Below are 19,385 nucleotides of genomic sequence, written 5' to 3'. Positions count from 1 at the left end.
CCAGCAGTTTGTCACAGTGTGGGTGTTTGTGGAAAGGAGAGCGGGCAGTAAGCTGTCTGCATGGCCAGGGGAGCTGGGCTGGCTGTGCCTGCACCAGGGTGCCCGCCTCGGCTCCCCGCTGCAGGCAGGGCCGAGCTGCAGGCAGGGCCGAAGTGCAGGCAGGACTTCTTTCAAACTGCTCTGGAGGGTTAGTGGCCTTGGAAACTGGGTACCCTCGGTCGGGTAACCTTTGCCTACCGCTGCTCCAACAGGCATCTGGTGCCCCAAAGAAGCACCAGGCTGAAGCTGGCTGCTGCTGTGTGCGCTGGCGAGGGATGCTTTCGAGGCTGCCCGGAGCGTGGCCCAAACATGAAATGTTCTGCCAAAAGTGAGGCACTTGTGTATGCTCCTTCGCTGTGCCTCCAGCAGGTACTATCGTTCTCTCAGTTTGTGGCAAAACTTGTTTCCTAAGGGATTTTCCTACTCATGAGTGGTGAAATGAACCCCTTTTCTCGGTTTGTAACTAGCGCGTGTGCTGGTCAGAAAGGAACAAGCTACCAGTGATTGCAAACTGCCTCGTTTGACCCACGCCACGAGAAAACATCCATAAGTTGGATTTTGTACTTAGAAGCTGTTGTCAGCTGCCACTTGTTTGCAGGACTTGGTGCCCTGTGTATTGGCTATCGGAGGCCTCTTTGGAGAGAGAAGGGTGCTGAAGGAGAGAGGGGAGAGGGCTCCTGCCCCGTGGGGTGGGGAAAGGCACACACCTGGGAAGTGGTGTGGCCCTTCCCGCCCTGTCCCCGCAGGCAATCTCTGTGTCCCCGCTGTGGTGGCTGTAAGTCACGCCGGGGGTGCCTGGCTGATGCCACGTGGGTCCCTGTCCCGCTGTGCTCCCAGGACGGAGCTGCTCAGAGGCACCCTGCAGCCGCAGCCTCGGGCTGCCTGGCTCTCCTCGTGCATCACGGCCAGAGGGCTGCCCAGGGCTGGTGACCCTGAATCGCCAGGCTCATTTTTACCCCTTTTTTTCCTTCTGGTATAAATGGCACTGACTCCTAAGAAATCCTCAATTATGCCTCTTCCTTGCTTTCCTTTTTCCCAGCTCTGGTCAAGCTGATATGCTTTCCTCGTCCAGCCCCTCAGGTTGGCTTCTCCAGCCAGGTTGCAACCTAAGCCCTGCCAGTAGCAGCAGTCACTGGAAGAGTTTCTTTGGGACTGTAGCTGTAAGGGGAAGGTGGCCAGTGTCCCGGGGGGGAGGAGGGATGGAGGCTGGGACCAGTCTGCCAAGGTGGGGACCTGCAGGTGGGTGAGCAGAAGTGTCCCTCCGGCAGGTCTCTGCCATGGTCAGAGAGGGAAGTGTCCGTCCAGCTCTGCCCTGTGCAGGGCAGCAAGGTGAGGGCTGGCACTGGAGACTTCTTTGAAAATTCACAAAAAAACTATCGGCAATGCAAGACTGTTGCCAGGGCAGCCCTTTGAAATGGAGAGTCAAACCGATGGTTCGTCATTGGCAAAGCAAAACGAGGTGGTGGTGGTGGTGGTGGTTTTAGAAAGCAGTTGCCGAGTGGTTAGGAAGAGATCCCAGCCTGTGTTCCTGCCTGCCCGGGCTTCGCGGCTGCGGCTCCCATAACCACTCACTTAATTGGGAATATAAAGAAAACAAGTGTATTTGATCTGTCAGCATGAGAGAATAGATTCAGCTCAGAAAGCAGCAGCTGCCTGGTTGGGATCAGCAAACAGATGTTTTCCTTCGTGTGACTGAAGCTCCTGCCCCCTCAACGAGCTTAAAAGAACAACGAGCTTTATTTACACACTTGTACAGTAGGAAAAACAGTTCCCTCACTTGGTTGCTGTTTGCAACAATTTAGTTCTTTCTAAATTGCTTAGTGTTTTGCCTGACCATTAAGCTAATTTTGAAACATGCTATTGATACCATAGTCCTTCAGATAATTTTGCCAGGATTGAAGAATAATTTCTGCAGGGCAGTGCTTCTCTTGGGGCATATTTATATCCCTTTTAGGACCGAACGTTACTGAGTACTGTAATACATTGATTGGGGGTTTATGTTTTGCTTTGGCTGAAATTACTCTGTCAGGAAAATCTATTCACAAAGAGCATTGGTTTAGGGAAGAAGCAGGAGTTGAGGTAGTTTCATCTACCTGGTAGGAATGAGTTTTCTTTCTGGTGTTTCCTAGGTGTAGAAAGCAACATTGACAGACCTCTCTCTGGTTCTCTTCCTTTTTTGTGAAGGATTTCACTATGACTCTGTACTTAAGGCACTACTGGAAGGATGAGCGTCTCTCATTTCCCAGCACCACCAACAAGAGCATGACCTTCGACGGCAGGCTGGTGAAGAAGATCTGGGTCCCTGACGTCTTCTTTGTGCACTCCAAAAGGTCCTTCATTCACGACACCACCACGGACAACATCATGCTGCGAGTGTTCCCCGACGGTCATGTCCTCTACAGCATGAGGTAACGGTGCTGCTCCTGAACACTCCTGGGGGCTTCGCTGTCAATTTTGCTCCTACTGCCAATCCTCCTACTCCCACCGCTGATGCACAGCTCTGTTTCCAGCATGTCCAGTACAAGGTGCTTCGCAGGAAGCGCCAAGAAACCATGCTGTGGGCAGTAACAGGATAATCTCCTCCTGGGGGAAGCATTCCCCTAGTTCTTTGCAATCAGAGGAGGGCTTAGTCGAGCGGAAATGTTCGTCCTGGGGTCAGTGTGTGATTAAACTGGAAACTGCTGATATACCAGATGGTAACCTCTATAATTACCCTATTTTGCTTCCTGTTTGTCTAGGAAAACTTTTTTTTTTTTTTTTGCTGGCGTTTGCATGTTGATGTGAAGGCTTAAATTTACTGAAGCTGAAATGGCAGCATTAAAGACACCCTGTAGTCCCTGACTTTCTAGCAGGTTTGTTGTTGGCTGGAAGAATCCTGAGGAACATCTGTCATGACCTAAAGAGTTACCCGGCCTGCGAGTGTACAGGGATCACGACTGTGGATTTGCAGGATTCTGCAATACACAAGGACATGGAGACTTTATTCTCTAAACTTCTCTACCTTATTAGAGATTCCAAAAATACCACAAAAATCAGTATTTTTCAGCAGACATTTTCTTTTGCTCAGTAATTTTCCCCTTCTAACCAGGCCACCTTTATGGATGCTCGCATCAGCATCCCAGCAGATTTCATTTCCTTCAGAAGAATGCAAAAAGAGATGCAGAGAAAAATACACCGCCAGAGGAGAAAAGCTTGAGAGGTCAGACAAAAGAACATTTCCCCAGGGCAGAAAACATGCTCTCAGTGTACAATGACCTTTGTTTTGTAACACAAGGATTTCTGTTCTAGGATCTTTCTGGAACTTATTCGCTTCGGCTATGGTAAAATAATTTTCAAAAACAAGGAAAGGTTTTTTATAAAGTTTGATTCGGGAGGCTATTTCTCTTTGAAGAATGAGCATAGTGGGCAGTATTGTCCCAAGTAGGACAACTGGGCAGTGGGCAATATTGTCCCAACTAGGACAATATCCCACCAAACCAGGGGGCTCTAAAGTTCACTGATTTCATAGTCCAAATATAATTCTACTGAATTTATCTAAAAAAACTCTGGACAAATTATTAAAACCACAAAGAAACATGTGTGTGTATAAGAAAGAGAGTATGCACCATATGGCCACTTCATTTTGCCTGGTCTTAATGATGAAAATCCCATCTTGACCAAACACTTGGGAACACTTCCCCTGTTCTAAACCCATTTAAGAAAGCCATTTATTGCATGAAAGGTCTGATTACTCACACCTTAACTAAGCACCTAAAGACACTGTCTATTTTATTAGAACTGGATGAGGATGAAGGTGTCATGCAGCAGGAGAGACGAGAAGGAGAAAGAAAATGAAGAAGTAGGTTAGATGTAAGCTTGGGTCAGCATCGAGGGGAGAAGAGCAGGCGGAGGGTAGGGACCTTCTCTACAGATTGTAACTGAATTTTGGTTTCTTGCTCACGTCCCGCAGTTCTCATGCGCTGAAGCCAGCATCACACCACTAGTAGCAGCGCTCAACAGCCAAAATGAAGGAACAAGTATTTTTAATGGAAAACATTAGCTCTGCTCAGGTCTGCTCATTTGCCCACATGCAGAGTTTTTACTCTCAAAGTTTTCTGTGACTTTCTAATGTTACCCCATGAGAGAGAAGGAAGTGAGTAACCACAGCTGACTGCACAAGAGTTAAATGGATAATTTGATTCATAAAATCCAAGGAGAACAAGAATCTGTGTGATATTTGGGCCTGGTGGTGGTTAGGACACTCAGAACATGATCCAGCTGCCCAAGCATGGGTGTCCAGTGGCATTGAAAATGTCGTCCAAGATATCTCAAGATGTCTTGAGATATCTGCATGGAGTTGGAATATCTTATTGACGAGCTGAGTTTCTGTGCTGCCCCTGACTAAGAAATTATTAATGACCACAGGTTGTGCCGCAGTTTAGGTAACCCCGAGGAAAGAAATAGCACTTTGTAATGAGACTCAGTTATGCGATGTTTAAATGCTGCACACAACTATGGGAGGTCATTGCTAGAATATACCTTCTGGAGCATATACACAAAAAGCTTCTTTAAGTTTAGCTCATACAGCAAAATTCTGCTCTAGTTTTATAGTCAAAATGAACAGTGTGTGCTTTTCAGGGTGATGAGTGTGTAGGTCGGAGTAGGATTTGGATCACAATCCCTTGAACAGAAGAAAAGTTCTTTATCAACATCTGCAATGAATCTAGAAAAAGGTCACGGCCAACATAAGTTGGCCTCTGAAATGATGAATCACTCACAGCTGATTTGCCCCTACTAAACGGGGTGCTCCACTGCAAGTCTGTCCACAAGAGAAAGTTCAGTCACCCGCTGGAAGACTTGTTACCTAACGTTGTGCACAACTGGACTCACTTAAAAACAGGAGCTGTGATTGCTGCAGCTCTTTAGCTGAGACACGAACGTAACAGAGGCAAATCTCACTGCACCCCATGCCCTAGAAATACACCCCCCAGATTAAAATAATTTGATCAAGGACTGAAAAAAACTGGTTTTGCCTTAATAATGTATATACTGGAGGAATTTTCTGGCTTGCAATAAGGTTGGTCATGTTCCACAGGCTTGGGTCATTGTTGGAGTGACTATGGAGGGAACTGAGCAATGGGGAAAATGAGAAAACCTTAATCAAACTGGACATAAGGCAACCTTCAAATGTAAATGGTGAAGTTATTTTATGTTGTTGTCTTGTAGGGAAATAGTTGAATATAAAACATGGTGGAAGTATCCGTACTGACATTAGTGTTACTGTAATGTCCAAGATAGTTCTTTAGTTCCCTGATAGGTATTGAAATTACAGCTTCCTTTGGAGTGTCTGTGCGTAATCCATCTCACTTGGACTTGGAGAATTGGTAGGCATTTTCCTGGGGTTTTTATACTAACATTATGCATAATTACTGGCTGTAGAGCTGCCAAATGATTTATCTCTGTTAACATTCTCCCTTCATTGCTCCTCATAGAAACCAACCTTTCTCATTTTCGACTTCTAGGATCACAGTGACAGCAATGTGTAACATGGACTTCAGCCGCTTCCCCCTGGACTCTCAGACGTGTTCTCTGGAGCTGGAAAGCTGTATGTTGTATCTGTGTTTCTAGCTAGACATGCTCCACGGCTGGCTGCACACACATAGACTGGACACATTTCAGATTACAGTCTGTTTTAGAGCCCGAAAAAAAAGTTCACCAGGGTTACTGGGAGTCTTTCTATTGACTTACTGTGTTGTATATCTAGCCCTTATGCTGCAAGACAGGGGAATTTGCAAGGAAAGCATCCTTGTATGAATTTTAGTAGGTGGCACTTTCAAAAAAAACACCAACAGAAATGTTCAACATACACCGGTTCTCAGCAGCTTGCTGATGAGAAATCTGGGGAAGAAGTTTTGCTCTGTTCATTACTTCTGATAGGAAGGCGGTGCTTTCAAGTGTCACAGTAAAAAGTTGGGTATAATGATCATTAATTTTCTCTAAATTTCATCACCAATGTGGTTTACATGTGATATAATCCTGATCCTGCAAACACTGTGGCTTGGGCTCAGCTTCTTTGGGACGGAGTTATTCTGCAGGGAAATTGATTTGAACAGTAAGATTTTGTCGTGGTTTAACCTGGCAGGCAGCCAAATACCACGCAGCCGCTCACTCACTCCCCCCGTCCCCCCAGCGGGATGGGGAGAGAATCGGGAGGGTAAGAGTGAGAAAAACTCGTGGGTTGAGATAAAGACAGTTTAATAGAACAGAAAAAGGGAAAATAATAATGATAATGATAAAATATACAAAATGAGTAATGCACAATGCAATTGCTCACCACCTGCACTGACCGATAACCAAGTAGCGACCGGTACTTCCTGGATCACGCCTACCCTTCATATACTGAGCATGACGTCACATGGTATGGAATACCCCATTAGCCAGCTGGACTGGCTGTCCTGATTATGTTCCCTCCCACCTTGTGTACCTAGCTCAGTCAGTAGGCACGGGAGCTGTCCTTGGACTAGGAGGGCACTTAGCAACAACTGAAAACATCAGTGTGTTATCAACATTCTCCTCATACTAAATCCAAAACACAGCACTAGGAAGAAGTTCAACCCTATCCCAGACAAAACCAGGACAGATTTTCATGGCTGTTCTGTAAACTTTCTCCAGCATGTGCCAAGACTAACATCTAGTAATTTTGAGGTCCTCCCAGATATTTAACTGAAATTTTCCTCTACAAACAACAAAATCGCAGAATCAGAGGGTAATTTACATTCGGAAGAGAGTTTTAAGTTGGTCTTGAGGTCAGCTACTCTAAACCCTGCTCAGAGCAGGGGGCTTTAGAGTGGGTTCCTCAGGGTTGTGTCCAGTTGGGTTTTTAACATCTCCAAGGTAATGGTGGCTCCACAACTTTTCTGTGTAACCTGTTGAAGTATTTGATAGCCCTCATCCTGAAAAAGTTTCCTTTTACCTGCTTGGAAAAAATCCCTTGCTGCAGCTTGCATCCCTTTCCTCTTGTCCTTTCACTCTGCATCTCAGAGAAGAGTCTGAGAAAAGCCTGTCTCCATCCCTGTAGACCTGTATGACCCCCAGCAGGGCAGCAGCTGGACCCCACAACTCTTCTTCCAGCTGAACAAAGCCAGCTTCCCCAGCCTCTCATCTTATGCCATGTGCTCCAGCCCCCTGGCCATCTTGGTAACCCCATTCCTGCTCCCTAGTGTGCTAACTAATTCTTTAAGTTTTTCATTTACAGTCTTCAAATATTTCTAGACTTCTGCTTCAAATCACACCTGTCACTTTTGCTTTTGTCATTCGAAGATAGCCTGAGGTGTCTGTGTTTCCTCCTTCCTCTAAATTCAGGCATTTTACCCATGACTATTTCCTGAGTTATTCTTATCAGTTAGCAATTACTTGTCTATGATTTTTGATATGTGATGCTCAGAAAAGTACCATTCTAGCTGTCATTTCATTAGTGTGGAATAAAAAGAGGATGTGTTTCCCTGAATCAGGATGACCTGGATTTTTTTGTTGTTGTTGTTGTCATGGTATATCATATGGCAAGATCTTTTTAATTCGCTTTTTAACTCATTGTTAGCAAACTTATTTGTGGCATTACTTCATGCCAAAGATGCCTTTGTGTTTGTTAATTTTGTCTGGATCTATTAACTTTTGTTTCCCCTCCAAGCTACAGTCACATCACATTGTGTTTCTTCTTTCCCTAAGATGCTTACACTGATGAAGATCTGATGCTGTATTGGAAAAATGGGAATGAATCTCTGAAAACTGACGAAAAGATTTCCTTGTCTCAGTTTTTGATACAAAAATTCCATACTACATCGAGACTGGCTTTCTACAGTAGCACAGGTATGGCTCTGATTTAATGCTATTGCTAAAGCTAATGCTGTATTAACTACTTGTGAGAGATCTCTTGGGATTATACATCACTGAAATGTAGTCTCCACATGTCTGGACAATACATGTTTCGAAAGATCAGTTTCTCTTTTTACTACCCTTTAGAAATAAAAGCTCAAAAGAAAGATCTTGTCTCTCTGTGCCTACCATCCAGGCTGTTTTCACTGATTCTGGCTTTCCTCCTCTCTTAAAGGTTGGTACAATCGCCTCTACATAAACTTCACTTTACACCGACACATCTTCTTCTTCTTGCTCCAAACCTACTTCCCCGCCACCCTCATGGTCATGTTGTCCTGGGTGTCCTTCTGGATCGATCACCGAGCAGTTCCTGCCAGGGTCTCTTTGGGTGAGAGCAACTGCAACAAGCCATGACTGCATGAAAATCTTTGAATGTGGAAGTTTTGGCAGGAAAGGGAACCGTTCATTTTGATGGTTAAAGATACAGGGCAAGCAAATGTTTCTTTTATCTGATGATTAATATACTGTAAAACTTGCAGTTTGTCTTAAGTCCTTCGTCACTAAGCAGTCCTCCTGATCTATACTTGGCTCAGGACAAAAAGGGGTGTGGTTTTAAAAATAAAGTTGGGCAGAGAAGAGAGGTTTCAGTATTTATGAGTCAATGAATCAAGATTTTTCCCTGTTGTCCAGTCCTGCAGTTCTGAGACACACATTGCCATCAGTGAGGGTAGAATTTCACAGGAGTTTAGGCACCTACAGGAAGTTAAAGGCTTCTGTTGTTACAATTTTCATGAGTGCCTTTCATGAGCAGGATCCTGCCATGTCCCAGCTGCCACAGCGGGTGTCCCAGCCCAGGTATGTGTCTTCCCAACCAGCCGGCACTGGTGCTGTGGCCGATGGCTTTCTCCAGGCTGCCTGGAGGGTGCCAAGGATGTGGCACATCTTCACAAAGTTGGGAAAGAAAAGGAGCAAGGGATCTAGTCCTATCAGCACCTGCAGACTTAGGTGTCCCTCCATCTGGTGTGCCCCTGGGGACACTCAGGGCATCTCCATAACATCAGGCCTCAGACAACAGCGCGGCAGTGAAGGGAATGTGGCTTTCCTCGCACGTCTGCAGTGCTGAGGATGAGAGGTCACCAGCCTCGAGGTGAGGCAGAGGTTGGGTTTCTGCTCTTCCAAGGGTGCCTTGCACTGAGGGTCCAATGTTTCTGGTGTGTGGGGGTGTCTCATTTGAGGGAGTGGAAAGGTGAAGAAGCAGCTGCTTGAAAATCCTGCAGACACCAGTCTGCCTCTCTGGACATCTAAAATCAGGAGAAGCTTTGTCTACGTCAGGACTGGAGGAAATTCTTTCAGCTGAGCATAAAAAGAGACGATTTGTTTATCACTCCATGCACAGGTTAGAGGAAGGCAAAAATAGGAAAAATCTCTGAATGTTAGTACCTAAGGCTTCCAATACTAAAAGCATAAAACCAGTATTTTAGCACCACAAGTTTGTCTCACTTAGAGAGCTATGCACTGCAGCAAACATATGAGAATTGGCAGTCGAGAGTCTGCTCCACTGCAAATGTGTTCAGTGGATAGTATTTTAAAAAAAATTAGATCCTGATGAAAAGTGAACAACAGTAACTGTGTTTACAGTGTCACTGTTTCGAAATGGCTGAAGTAGCTACGAATCCTTTTTGGCTGTTTTCTCTATTTAAGTGGCTTTGGGAACATGTAAATATTTTTCTCTCAATGACGATTCAAACAAAGTATATACTATTTTGCAGGATTTTATCTATATCTGTCTAAATATATATATACACACATACACATGGGTCTATATATACATATTCACATATATATGTATATAAACATAAATACATACATATATGTTTATAAACACATACACATGCACACATCTATATATATAATACAATGGTTGTTGTTCAAAGCTTTTTGATTCCCACAGCCTGAACTGTAGATAAATATTCTTAGAAGTAAAAACATAAAGCCTTCTTTTGCATTGTTTTATGCAAAATATTTTATCATTATTGCACATCCCTTTTAAGATCAGTGGTTTAGATCAAATCCTCTTTAGCTGTGACCAAAAGTCGATACTAGGTTGCTTTCTGGCAGCGCCGGTAACACAGCCTGGTACAGCTAGGAAACAGGAGTCCTTGTCACCACTGGTCTTAGCAGACCCGACTCTAAGCACTGTGTTAAAACCCTAGAGGTTAAGGAGGGCCTAGCAAAACGATGGCTGCTCCGTTGCTCCTCAAAACTAAACCCATCATGTGCACAGAAGTGCAGGCAGTGGAACAGTTCTGCATTGGCAGGAGAGATACTTATCATAAATTTATTTCATATCTAACATCTTTTAGAGCATCATGTAGAGCATAATTTCTGTTTTTCTTGAGACAAAGCCTTATGGACTGTATCAGTCAATAACATTTATTTCTCTTGGTTCTTTCCAGGGATAACCACCGTGCTGACCATGTCCACGATCATCACTGGGGTGAACGCCTCTATGCCTCGTGTTTCCTACATCAAAGCAGTGGACATTTACCTGTGGGTCAGTTTTGTGTTTGTCTTCCTCTCGGTGCTGGAATATGCGGCAGTGAATTACCTGACTACGGTGCAAGAGCGGAAGGAGAGGAAACTCCGAGAGAGGGTGAGAAAAACTTTCGCTTTGTTCATCCATTTATTCCTTTTTTTCTTATAGCTGATCTGGTCGTTATATTGACTGGCTTGTGTCTATAAATGGGAAAACACTGACATCCATGGGTGCCTAATTGGATCTGTTTAGACTGCTCTACCTCAGGCTGAATTGCTAAGACCAGAAAAACAGGAGTTGGTCTCATGGGTCTTCATAGAAACATCAGAGAAGAGGAGGGTGTGATCTGAACTGGGGAAGACTGCAACCTGGAACTGTGTGGGGATGACAAGAGGGGGAAGTATCAAATCTGATACTTCACTGCAGCTGCCACAATTGCTGTATTTTTAACCTAAAGGTGTTATTCAGAGCAAATCCATTTCCTCCCTCTACAGTCAGCTTTACTCTGGAAGCTGGATTCAATGGATGTAATAGTGGAGTTTTTCCTCATTACCAAACACAAACAACAGTCAGCCAAGTTTTTGCTTGTACTTTTTAATGTGCTACGAAAGGTCTTATCCTGAATCCTTGGAGTTTTTCAAGACCTGCCCAGATACAGCCCTAAGCAGCCTGGCCCTGCTGTGAGCAGGAGATAGGACTAGAGACCTCCTGAGGTCCCTTCCAGCATGAATTATCCACAGACCTGTGAGCCCTTCCTCTTTGTAATTAAACGAAACACCATCACCTTTTGAACACTAAGGCTTGGGACCAAATTTTTTCAGTTCCCACACTCCCAGAACATCACCATGTTTTACAGCTTTTTTCTTCCCATTAGGAACTCCCCACATTAGTTCACAGGTAACATTGGTTACCTACTGCCTTTGACTCCTGGAGAAATTTGTATCAGCCTTTCAGAAATGCCAATGCAGACATCATCTTTCATATGATTTGACCATGACATTTCCCTCTCTGAACTACTCTGTTGGCTTTGCATGTCCTTCGCTTCCCCTTGCACTTCTTCCTATGACTTGCTTAAAGTACAGAATAGACCATCTATCAGCCCAGTACCTTTCCTAGTTGACATCTCATAAAAAATTTAGTTAGATACATTTTAAAAAGCGATTGGAATAAATTTAACGGACTCCTGTGACAAAATTTTACCCCTCTCCAAGGCCTTCTCAACAATAGTGTGATTCTGGAAAGCTACTTGAACAGGTCCTGAGTATCTTGATTTATCTATACCCCCATCCTAGTCCCCACGCAGGGCCCAGCAGTTCTCTGCAACACAAGGTAGAAATGCTCTGTGCAAGCACAGCGAGCCAAGTGTGTCTTACTTGCTGCATGTGAGCAGTGGTCTGTGGCCTTTCAGCCAGCCCTGCTCAGACTTCCCATGTCCAAAGAAGAGGGCGTCTTGACAGTACACAGGAAATAACAAAAATCATCCTTGCTAGGTTCAACTTGCTTAGAATAAACCTGTGCGTTTTTTTTTAAAGGCAAAAAACTCTCTCCTTTGTCTTTAACTGTATCAGAGGGATGAAATGAACCTGAGAGGGTTTGTTACTGTTCTGCTAAGTTTTCAGGAACGTTTTCCCACATCCAGGGATGGCATAGCTTGTTATTTATATAACAAATCTGCCCTTTATTGAGTCTTCTGCATTGAATTCTACATTCAGCAAATGTCTTTCTACTACACAAGGTAAAACATTCTATCCAGTCTTCAGCATGTGACGATATTAATCCTCAGCAGTGGTAAGGGCAACAAAGATAATAAGCAGTATTATTTGAGGGGATTGTGGCAGACTGTAGGTGAATGCTGTTGAATGCTGTTGAAGAGACGTTTCTCATTGTAAATGTAGATCTTGTCAGCCAATGCTGCTCCCCTATGAAAGACCCAAAAAAATCCTAATACGAATATGTTAGGCTGCCCAGAGAAGAGCTTTAAGTTATGTCTACATTAAGAAATTAAATGTGCTTGGGACCAAGGCTGATGGGCATGGAGTATCTAAAACTAAACCTTCTCTCCCTCAGAATCAGAGTGGTTGCTGTGAACTGCCTGTGGCAAATGGTCTGTGGCCCATGCTTATTCCCAAACCGTACCTGGGAACTTTTTGATGCTTGTTGACCTGTAGAAAATTCAGGCCAGAGACATTTCTGACACTCTAATAGTATTGTCAGCTGAGTTCCCGTGCCCAGGGAGGCTCTTTGGCAGTGTCTAATTTATTAGTGTAGACATAGACTAAAATTGCTGCAGGGTGAAATTATGTAGCATACTTCTGCATGTATGTGCCTACGTGAAGATGGGTGTAATTTAAGACTCTGTGGAGGTGGGTTTCTAGTACGTTAGGTTCCCTTGTCCATAGGGGTGACTGTCATCACATGTACACGAAACCATGGGAACTGTAATTTGACCTGGGGGCTAAGAGTAAATCTGCAAAATTTCTTTCTCTGCTGGGTCCTGCAGCAATCAGCTTATTGCCATTAACCGCTTTCCCTTCTACCCACCCACCATCTCCTGGACCTGTCATCAGTTGATGATAAAGAACCTGATGTAATTCTTCCCTGTGTTTTTTTGGTGTTTTTTTTTTTTTTTGAGGTACACTTGCTTAGTATAAAATATGTCTTAAAACCCAACTGATGTTCAGCTGTACCCATGGAGTGCTCCAATACTTAGTTATTTTAGCTGAAATTATCCTTGAAAACAAGTCCTTGGAAAACCCACACATCAAAGTTGGTGGAGGAGGGAATTGAGGGCAAAGTATTATTGGGTAAGGAAAGCAATCTGTGGAGAATCAGAGGCAGGAACTCCTAGCAGAAAGGAGGTTTTGGAGTCCATTTTCATTGCACACAAATATATAATCCATATTGCTGGGACAGAAAACCTGCAGATTTTAAACAGTAGAAGACAGTATTTGCTATTCAAAATTCTACATGTATTCATTTTTTAGACTTGTGAGATGCATGCTGGTGCTGCTGAAGTCAATGCAAGTTTTGACATTAACTTCAACAGAGCTGGGATTTTACATTAGGCTTTTAACTGGTCCTCTCCTTGGTTTAAAATCAGATTTACAAAGAAAACGTGTATCTGTGAAACAGAATTTGGCCCTTTTTTTTTTGCATAACATGTACTGGATAAGCCATTTCCACAGATAAAACTGCATCTTGTCCTTGAATATTTATAAACACAAGGACTGCAAAATAAAGAATCTTAAGACAGCAAGGCTGAACAGAGCTAGCTAAGAAAACCTTTTGGTTGGTTTTTATGTCTGCTAAAGCATTTTTCTAATCTTTTCTGAAGCTGTTTGTCCAAGCAGTGTAGCTAAACCATGTCTCTCCTTTTGGAACACAAGCAAAAAAAAAGTTACTTTTTTGTTCAAAGAGAAACTTACAGTATCTCAACTAAAATTTCAAGCTCAACAGTTTACAAGCTGTCTGTTAATAGAAAGGCATCATTTCTGTTGCTAATGTGTTCTTCCAGTGTCAGCTATATTTCTTGTTCTTGTTCCTAGTTTCCATGTATGTGTGGAATACCTCATTCGAAAACTATGATGCTGGATGGAAACTACAGTGAATCTGATGCCAACAGCCTGGCAGGATATACAAGAAACCAGATGGTCCCAGAGGAAGAAAAACAAGAAAAGATGGTTGTGCACTTAGCTATGATCAATGAATCTAATTCATCAAGGAAGAGAGGCCTGAAGGGTCATGTGGGCTTGCGCATCATTCAGAACACTCATGCAATTGATAAATACTCAAGATTAATATTTCCAGGCACCTATATATTTTTTAATTTGATATATTGGTCTGTCTTTAGCTAAGCATGCTGGCACAGCAGTGACTGAAGCAGAAGACATTTACAAAACTGTCTTTTGTTGTTTCTTTTTCAGTCTAATCTGGATGCAAAACCAGAAAACTGATTATTTATTGCTTCTTTGGAGGGTAAAGGGGAGGACACGTCCTCCAGTGGGCCACTCCATGCACAGACATCATGCAGGAACCTGCTGTGCTGGTTGCTTTCCAATCCACACGCCAGCTCCCATTTGCTTTATGACATATGTCATTTCTCATACTTGAAAATACGTGCTCACCATTCACCCAAAAGGTGCTGTATGTTCATTTGGGGCTGGCTGTGCTGGTAGTGCCTGCTGTGCAGTGGACAACCAGAGACAGTGCTCACACGGGCTGTCCGGGATTAGACAAATGCAACTGGCAAGGGGAGGTCTGGACAGTGCATCTCCTGTAAGGGAACTGAATGAGGCCTTTCCTTTTGAAAATCTCTGCTTTTGAGCAAATCCTTTTATTTTTCTTCGGCATATGAACATGACATTTCTTTCCATTGGTTTATGAAGAAGACCTCCTTTTAAGGTCCAAATTCTGCTTTCTCTGGATAGGACCTTCATCGACAGCATTAGGACAGTTGACTGACCAGGATCAACAGGGTTGGTTACAGAGTGCAGGTGATATGTTTGAGTCGGTGGTCATTTTTTTTCCAGATTAGAAGTAAGGAGTGATGATGAAGCAGAGCAAAGAAGCCCACAGACTCACAGAAGATGCCTCCCAGGGGTAATGAAAACAGAGAGGGTTAGGCATGTGTTCTCCATATAACTTGAGCACAGCACATGATACATAGCACCTGCCCTCTAAAATGAGAGGGGAAGCTGATGTGTAGCACGTACAGTCAGCCCATGGTGAATGGGCAGTGTCTCTGGGATCATCACTTTCTCTCTCCAGAAGCAGAAAAACAATGTTGAAGGCAGCACTGGTGGCTTTCAAGGATTTTCCTCACCCCTGTGAGGAAAGTACAGCCCACAGAGAAACTGTATATCCCAATGTGCCTCTCCCAATCAACACATTGTCCTTCTGTTTAGGCATTTTGGATCAAGAGGGAGAGAAGTCTGCTAAAACCTCTCTCTGCAGAAACACAGGCATGTCAGAGGTTAAATGGCCAAGAATAATACTGTGGGATTCAATGAGACCCTGTCTGGCCTCTGGCTCCAAGGTTGATGTAAGTCCTTTGAAGCTGCTGGAGAGCATTGTAACAAGCTTCTGTGCTTGGCATTTCATTTTTCATGCCATGACATCTCCCTTTCCTTTGCTAACAACACTGACAGCAAAACCCAAATGTAGAAACATGATAGCAACAAGACAACGATGTCCAGGTTTTTGTGCTCCTTATTTTTAGAAAACGCTGTGACTTTTTGGCTGTCGTGGAAATTATGTTCATCAAAACATTTGATTACCAAGCTGAAACTCAGCAGGGCAGAGCATGAAACGTGAACACCCAGGACTGTGGTTAGAAGCTGACTCAGTGATAAGATTAAGTTACACATCTGACTGGGGTTGGGCCATGAGGATTCAGATAAATCACATGAATAAAGGAAAAGCAAACAAAAATAGTAATAAAACCATAACTCTTTGTTGGCGTGTGAAATTTTCTGCTTACCATAGCAGTAATTCTTATGTCCTAAATCTCAAGGGATGTAGAAGATGGCAAGGAAGCGTCAACTCCAGGCTGTCAACAATACCCAGGTTTTCCCTTGTGCCTCAAATATTGCTGCCTAAGTCACACTGATGGTTACACTGATTTACTGGAAAAAAGATTGATGAGAGAAACTAAAATTAACAACTGTGTTCCCCTTTCATCGGCCATGTTAATAACTGACATGAATGGGTTCTGTCTGGTCATAAAAGCAAGAAAATACAGCCCTGAAATCGTTGGCAAGAAGAGGAGCCATGGGAGGACAGTATCTGAAAGGAAGGATTGCCCCTGCCTGCCACTTCTCTCCTGAGCCACCAGGTCAATGCATTTACCACACATCGCTCTTGGAGCTGAAACCTGGATACTTCTCACATTGACAGGTGGAGATCACTACAATAAAGATGCAAAAAATATTGAAGAAATAGCCCATTCATCTTTTGAGATGTTAAAGCCTGGACATAACAGTGTGCATCCTTCAGCATCAGCAGTTTTGAGTGTAAAACAGGAACCAACGCCGCGGCTGGCGGCAGGACAGCGCAGCGAAAGGACCTTTGCTGGGGGAAGGCAGCAGAACTGCACCATGAAGTCACCAGTGCGGGGAGTGAGAAACTCGGTTCCTCTGCCCTCCGTTTTGCCAGTCTTTCTGCATTACCCATGGCACGTGCCATTTAACCTCTCAGTGCCTCGTCTCCTCCATCTGGAAAGTGGGGAGCAATAACATCTACCTACCTCATGAGGTGCCGAGGGGCTTAACTTGCTTAACTAGCACGTGTGTGGGGAATGGGTATGATTTCTGAGCAAGTCACCCAGTAGGAATCCAAAGGTTTTTGTCTTGGTTACCAGTGAGTTCTTCAAATATGTCCTCTGAATCAGTCCAGCTGGAAGAAAGCTGTTCTCTCCCCCTTCTTATAATGATATTAAGCCAGACAACTCCCCCGCATTATAATGATATTAAACCAGAGATAAATGTAGCCCAACAGCCAAAAAAGTGAGCACTGTCAATGAATAATGCCTCCTGGCATACAAAAAAAAAGAAATCTTAATGCTTTACTTTGCCATTTGTTTTTATTACATCTCGTGTTCCCTTAGAAGTTATGTGGTGACAAAGACAGTCTTTTAGATCCTCTCGTCTTTGTACTAGCGCTGCCTGTAGTTTAAATGCTAGCTAATAAACATCTCTTGGACAGGCTACCTTACAGTTTTTTCATATGCATGTGCACATAACTGATAAAGATTGATGTCTGTTTCTACCAGACATAATTATACAGCCTATAAAACCATCAAGGAGGGTATTTTTCCATTAAAGGAAAAAGAAAATCTCTATCTTAGGCACCACTTACACTTACTATTCATTAAAATAATAGATGAAAAGTGTAGATGCAAATAAAACCAAGACATCTCCTTCAGGCAGCGTATGAATTGTATATTTCTGCTTATTAAGAGGAGAATGGCTAGGCATGAAGCTAGAACAAATATTTGAAGTATGGTATTGAGAATGTATTTCACCTTTCATCTCCCCTGGGTTACAAGAGACTCCATGAGCACTCTCTAACTTCTAGTTGCAAGATCCAACCAATGTTTTGAGAAATAGTGCCTGAAGCTAGGCTGTGAATACTGTTTGATGGATACAATCCAATTCTGTGAAGCACTGAGCATCTGGACAATTAACCTACCGAAGGACAGGATTTTCGGAAGTGCACAAGGGATTTGGGCAGATGTAGCCCATTGATGAATACGCCTCCTCTCAATAACCTGATCCAATTGCGAGGAGAGAAAATGTCGGCCCCACTCATTCTGCGTCTGGCTCCGTTGTACTTCTACTTACTACCAACCAAATAATGTCTTTGAAAGAAAGTAACTCTCTATATAGATATGTACACATATATAAAATGTATATATGTATAAATTACCATTTATTATGCCCAGAAAACTTACTATGTTGAATTGAAAAAATTGAAAAAAAGGCTCTTATTACCAGCCAAGAGCCAAGAAATGAGGTATTGGCAAAAATCATGGGTTCTCTCACATTTTCCTTCTGAAAAAGGAAGTGTTGAGAAGTTTGCAAGAAAGGTTGATGCTAAACTGGTTGTACAATGGGTACAATCCATGGTGCTGATCGCTGTAATTAAACCTGGTAATAAAATAATAGATGGAAAGGGTAGAAAAGAGTCCATTTCATGGTATGAACTTTAAAATGTGATTTTAATTCTGTTTGGAGATCTGTTACTCGTGAGCTAATGCCCAGGGGTAAAGGATTTGAATAAACACCTCATTTGTAATTGATTTTAAATAAAAAGCATTTCAAAAGGTGGAAAAAATGTCATGGAAGCATGCAAGTACTTTGAAGTATGCAAAGCTCCTTGGGAAAGCTGAGCCGTTAATTACAGCTATAAGCTACAGAGACCTTTTGTGAAAACTGCAGCCCACGACTGAGGAAATTTTAATAATTACTTTACATTTAAGGGCACATTTTCAAAAGCCCAAATGGCAGGTATATATCTCAATCTCCCTTTGACTATAAATGAGAACTTGTCATTTAATTCCTCCTTTGTGCCTTTGAAAAGATTGTCTCCACACTTACCAATGGAAGATAAAACCGCTCTGAGGTCCCGGCTGCCCGATCTCAGCTATTGTCCCTAATGCAGACAACGGGACTAAAGTAAATGCGCACAGGCAAGGCTGATACCCGGACCACTGAATAATGGCTGTTGTCTGTCAAATTTCCACAATGGAGATATTACAGCAAGGTACAGTCTAACTAAGTGAGATGCTGCCCTGCTGAAATTTAAAGAACAGAAAAATATATTTAGAAACAGCAAGACTTTAGCACTATTAAAATTAAAATGTAATCCAGTCTCACACTAAGCTGATTAATTCCTTTGCAAAAATGACATTTGAAATAATGTATCAGGGTCATTACTTTCCTGGTCAGAGGAATTACCATTTCAGATGAAGCGAGAAGGGTGGGGAGGGAAATCGTGCACGAGCAGGGGGCAAGGCGCCGCTCTTGGCGTCCGGCTCTTGTGGCGGTGCAGGGGCGACCGCCAGGCTGAGCAGAGCCCGCTGCGGAGGCGAGGATGGGAGGACCCAGCTTTCCCAAGACACTCGCTGCCTGGGCATCACACGTCAGCATGTGGCACTCCTTGATTTGGGCAAGAAAAAGCTATCCTCTGCCAGAAGAGGTGGGATCCCCACCAGCCCTGGGGCAGTCGTGAGGGGTGGTGTGGTGCAGGTGATATAGCCGTTTTGGCTAGAGGTTTGGGTTCAGTTCTGGCCATGTGTGTCATTAGCTGGTCCTTACCCAGAGTTTTGCATAGAAGCCACATACCTGTGGCAGCTCCAGGCAGAGAAACCTGGCAGAGGCCCCTCCACACCAACACAAGGAGACATGCACAGCCCCAAGATGTCCCCCAACCTCCCGGCTCATCCTGTCGGCACCGGAGA

At 43.6% G+C, this 19,385-nt stretch overlaps 1 protein-coding gene across 1 annotated transcript in view; it reads left to right on the top strand.

Annotated features, from left to right (window-relative positions):
* The window catches only part of LOC142080301 (gamma-aminobutyric acid receptor subunit rho-2), a 39,285-nt gene extending 25,005 nt beyond the window's left edge, over window positions 1–14,280 (top strand). Inside the window, exons 4-9 of the mRNA XM_075145464.1 lie at window positions 2,224–2,447; window positions 5,541–5,623; window positions 7,744–7,884; window positions 8,126–8,278; window positions 10,347–10,543; window positions 13,972–14,280. Coding sequence (XP_075001565.1) covers window positions 2,224–2,447; window positions 5,541–5,623; window positions 7,744–7,884; window positions 8,126–8,278; window positions 10,347–10,543; window positions 13,972–14,280 — 1,107 coding nt within the window. The remainder of the gene's footprint in view (window positions 1–2,223; window positions 2,448–5,540; window positions 5,624–7,743; window positions 7,885–8,125; window positions 8,279–10,346; window positions 10,544–13,971) is intronic.
* Window positions 14,281–19,385: the final 5,105 nt, after the last annotated feature.

The sequence above is a fragment of the Calonectris borealis genome, chromosome 3, assembly GCF_964195595.1.
Source record: "Calonectris borealis chromosome 3, bCalBor7.hap1.2, whole genome shotgun sequence".
Lineage (NCBI taxonomy): Eukaryota > Metazoa > Chordata > Aves > Procellariiformes > Procellariidae > Calonectris > Calonectris borealis.
This window is presented reverse-complemented; position numbering and strand designations above follow the sequence as displayed.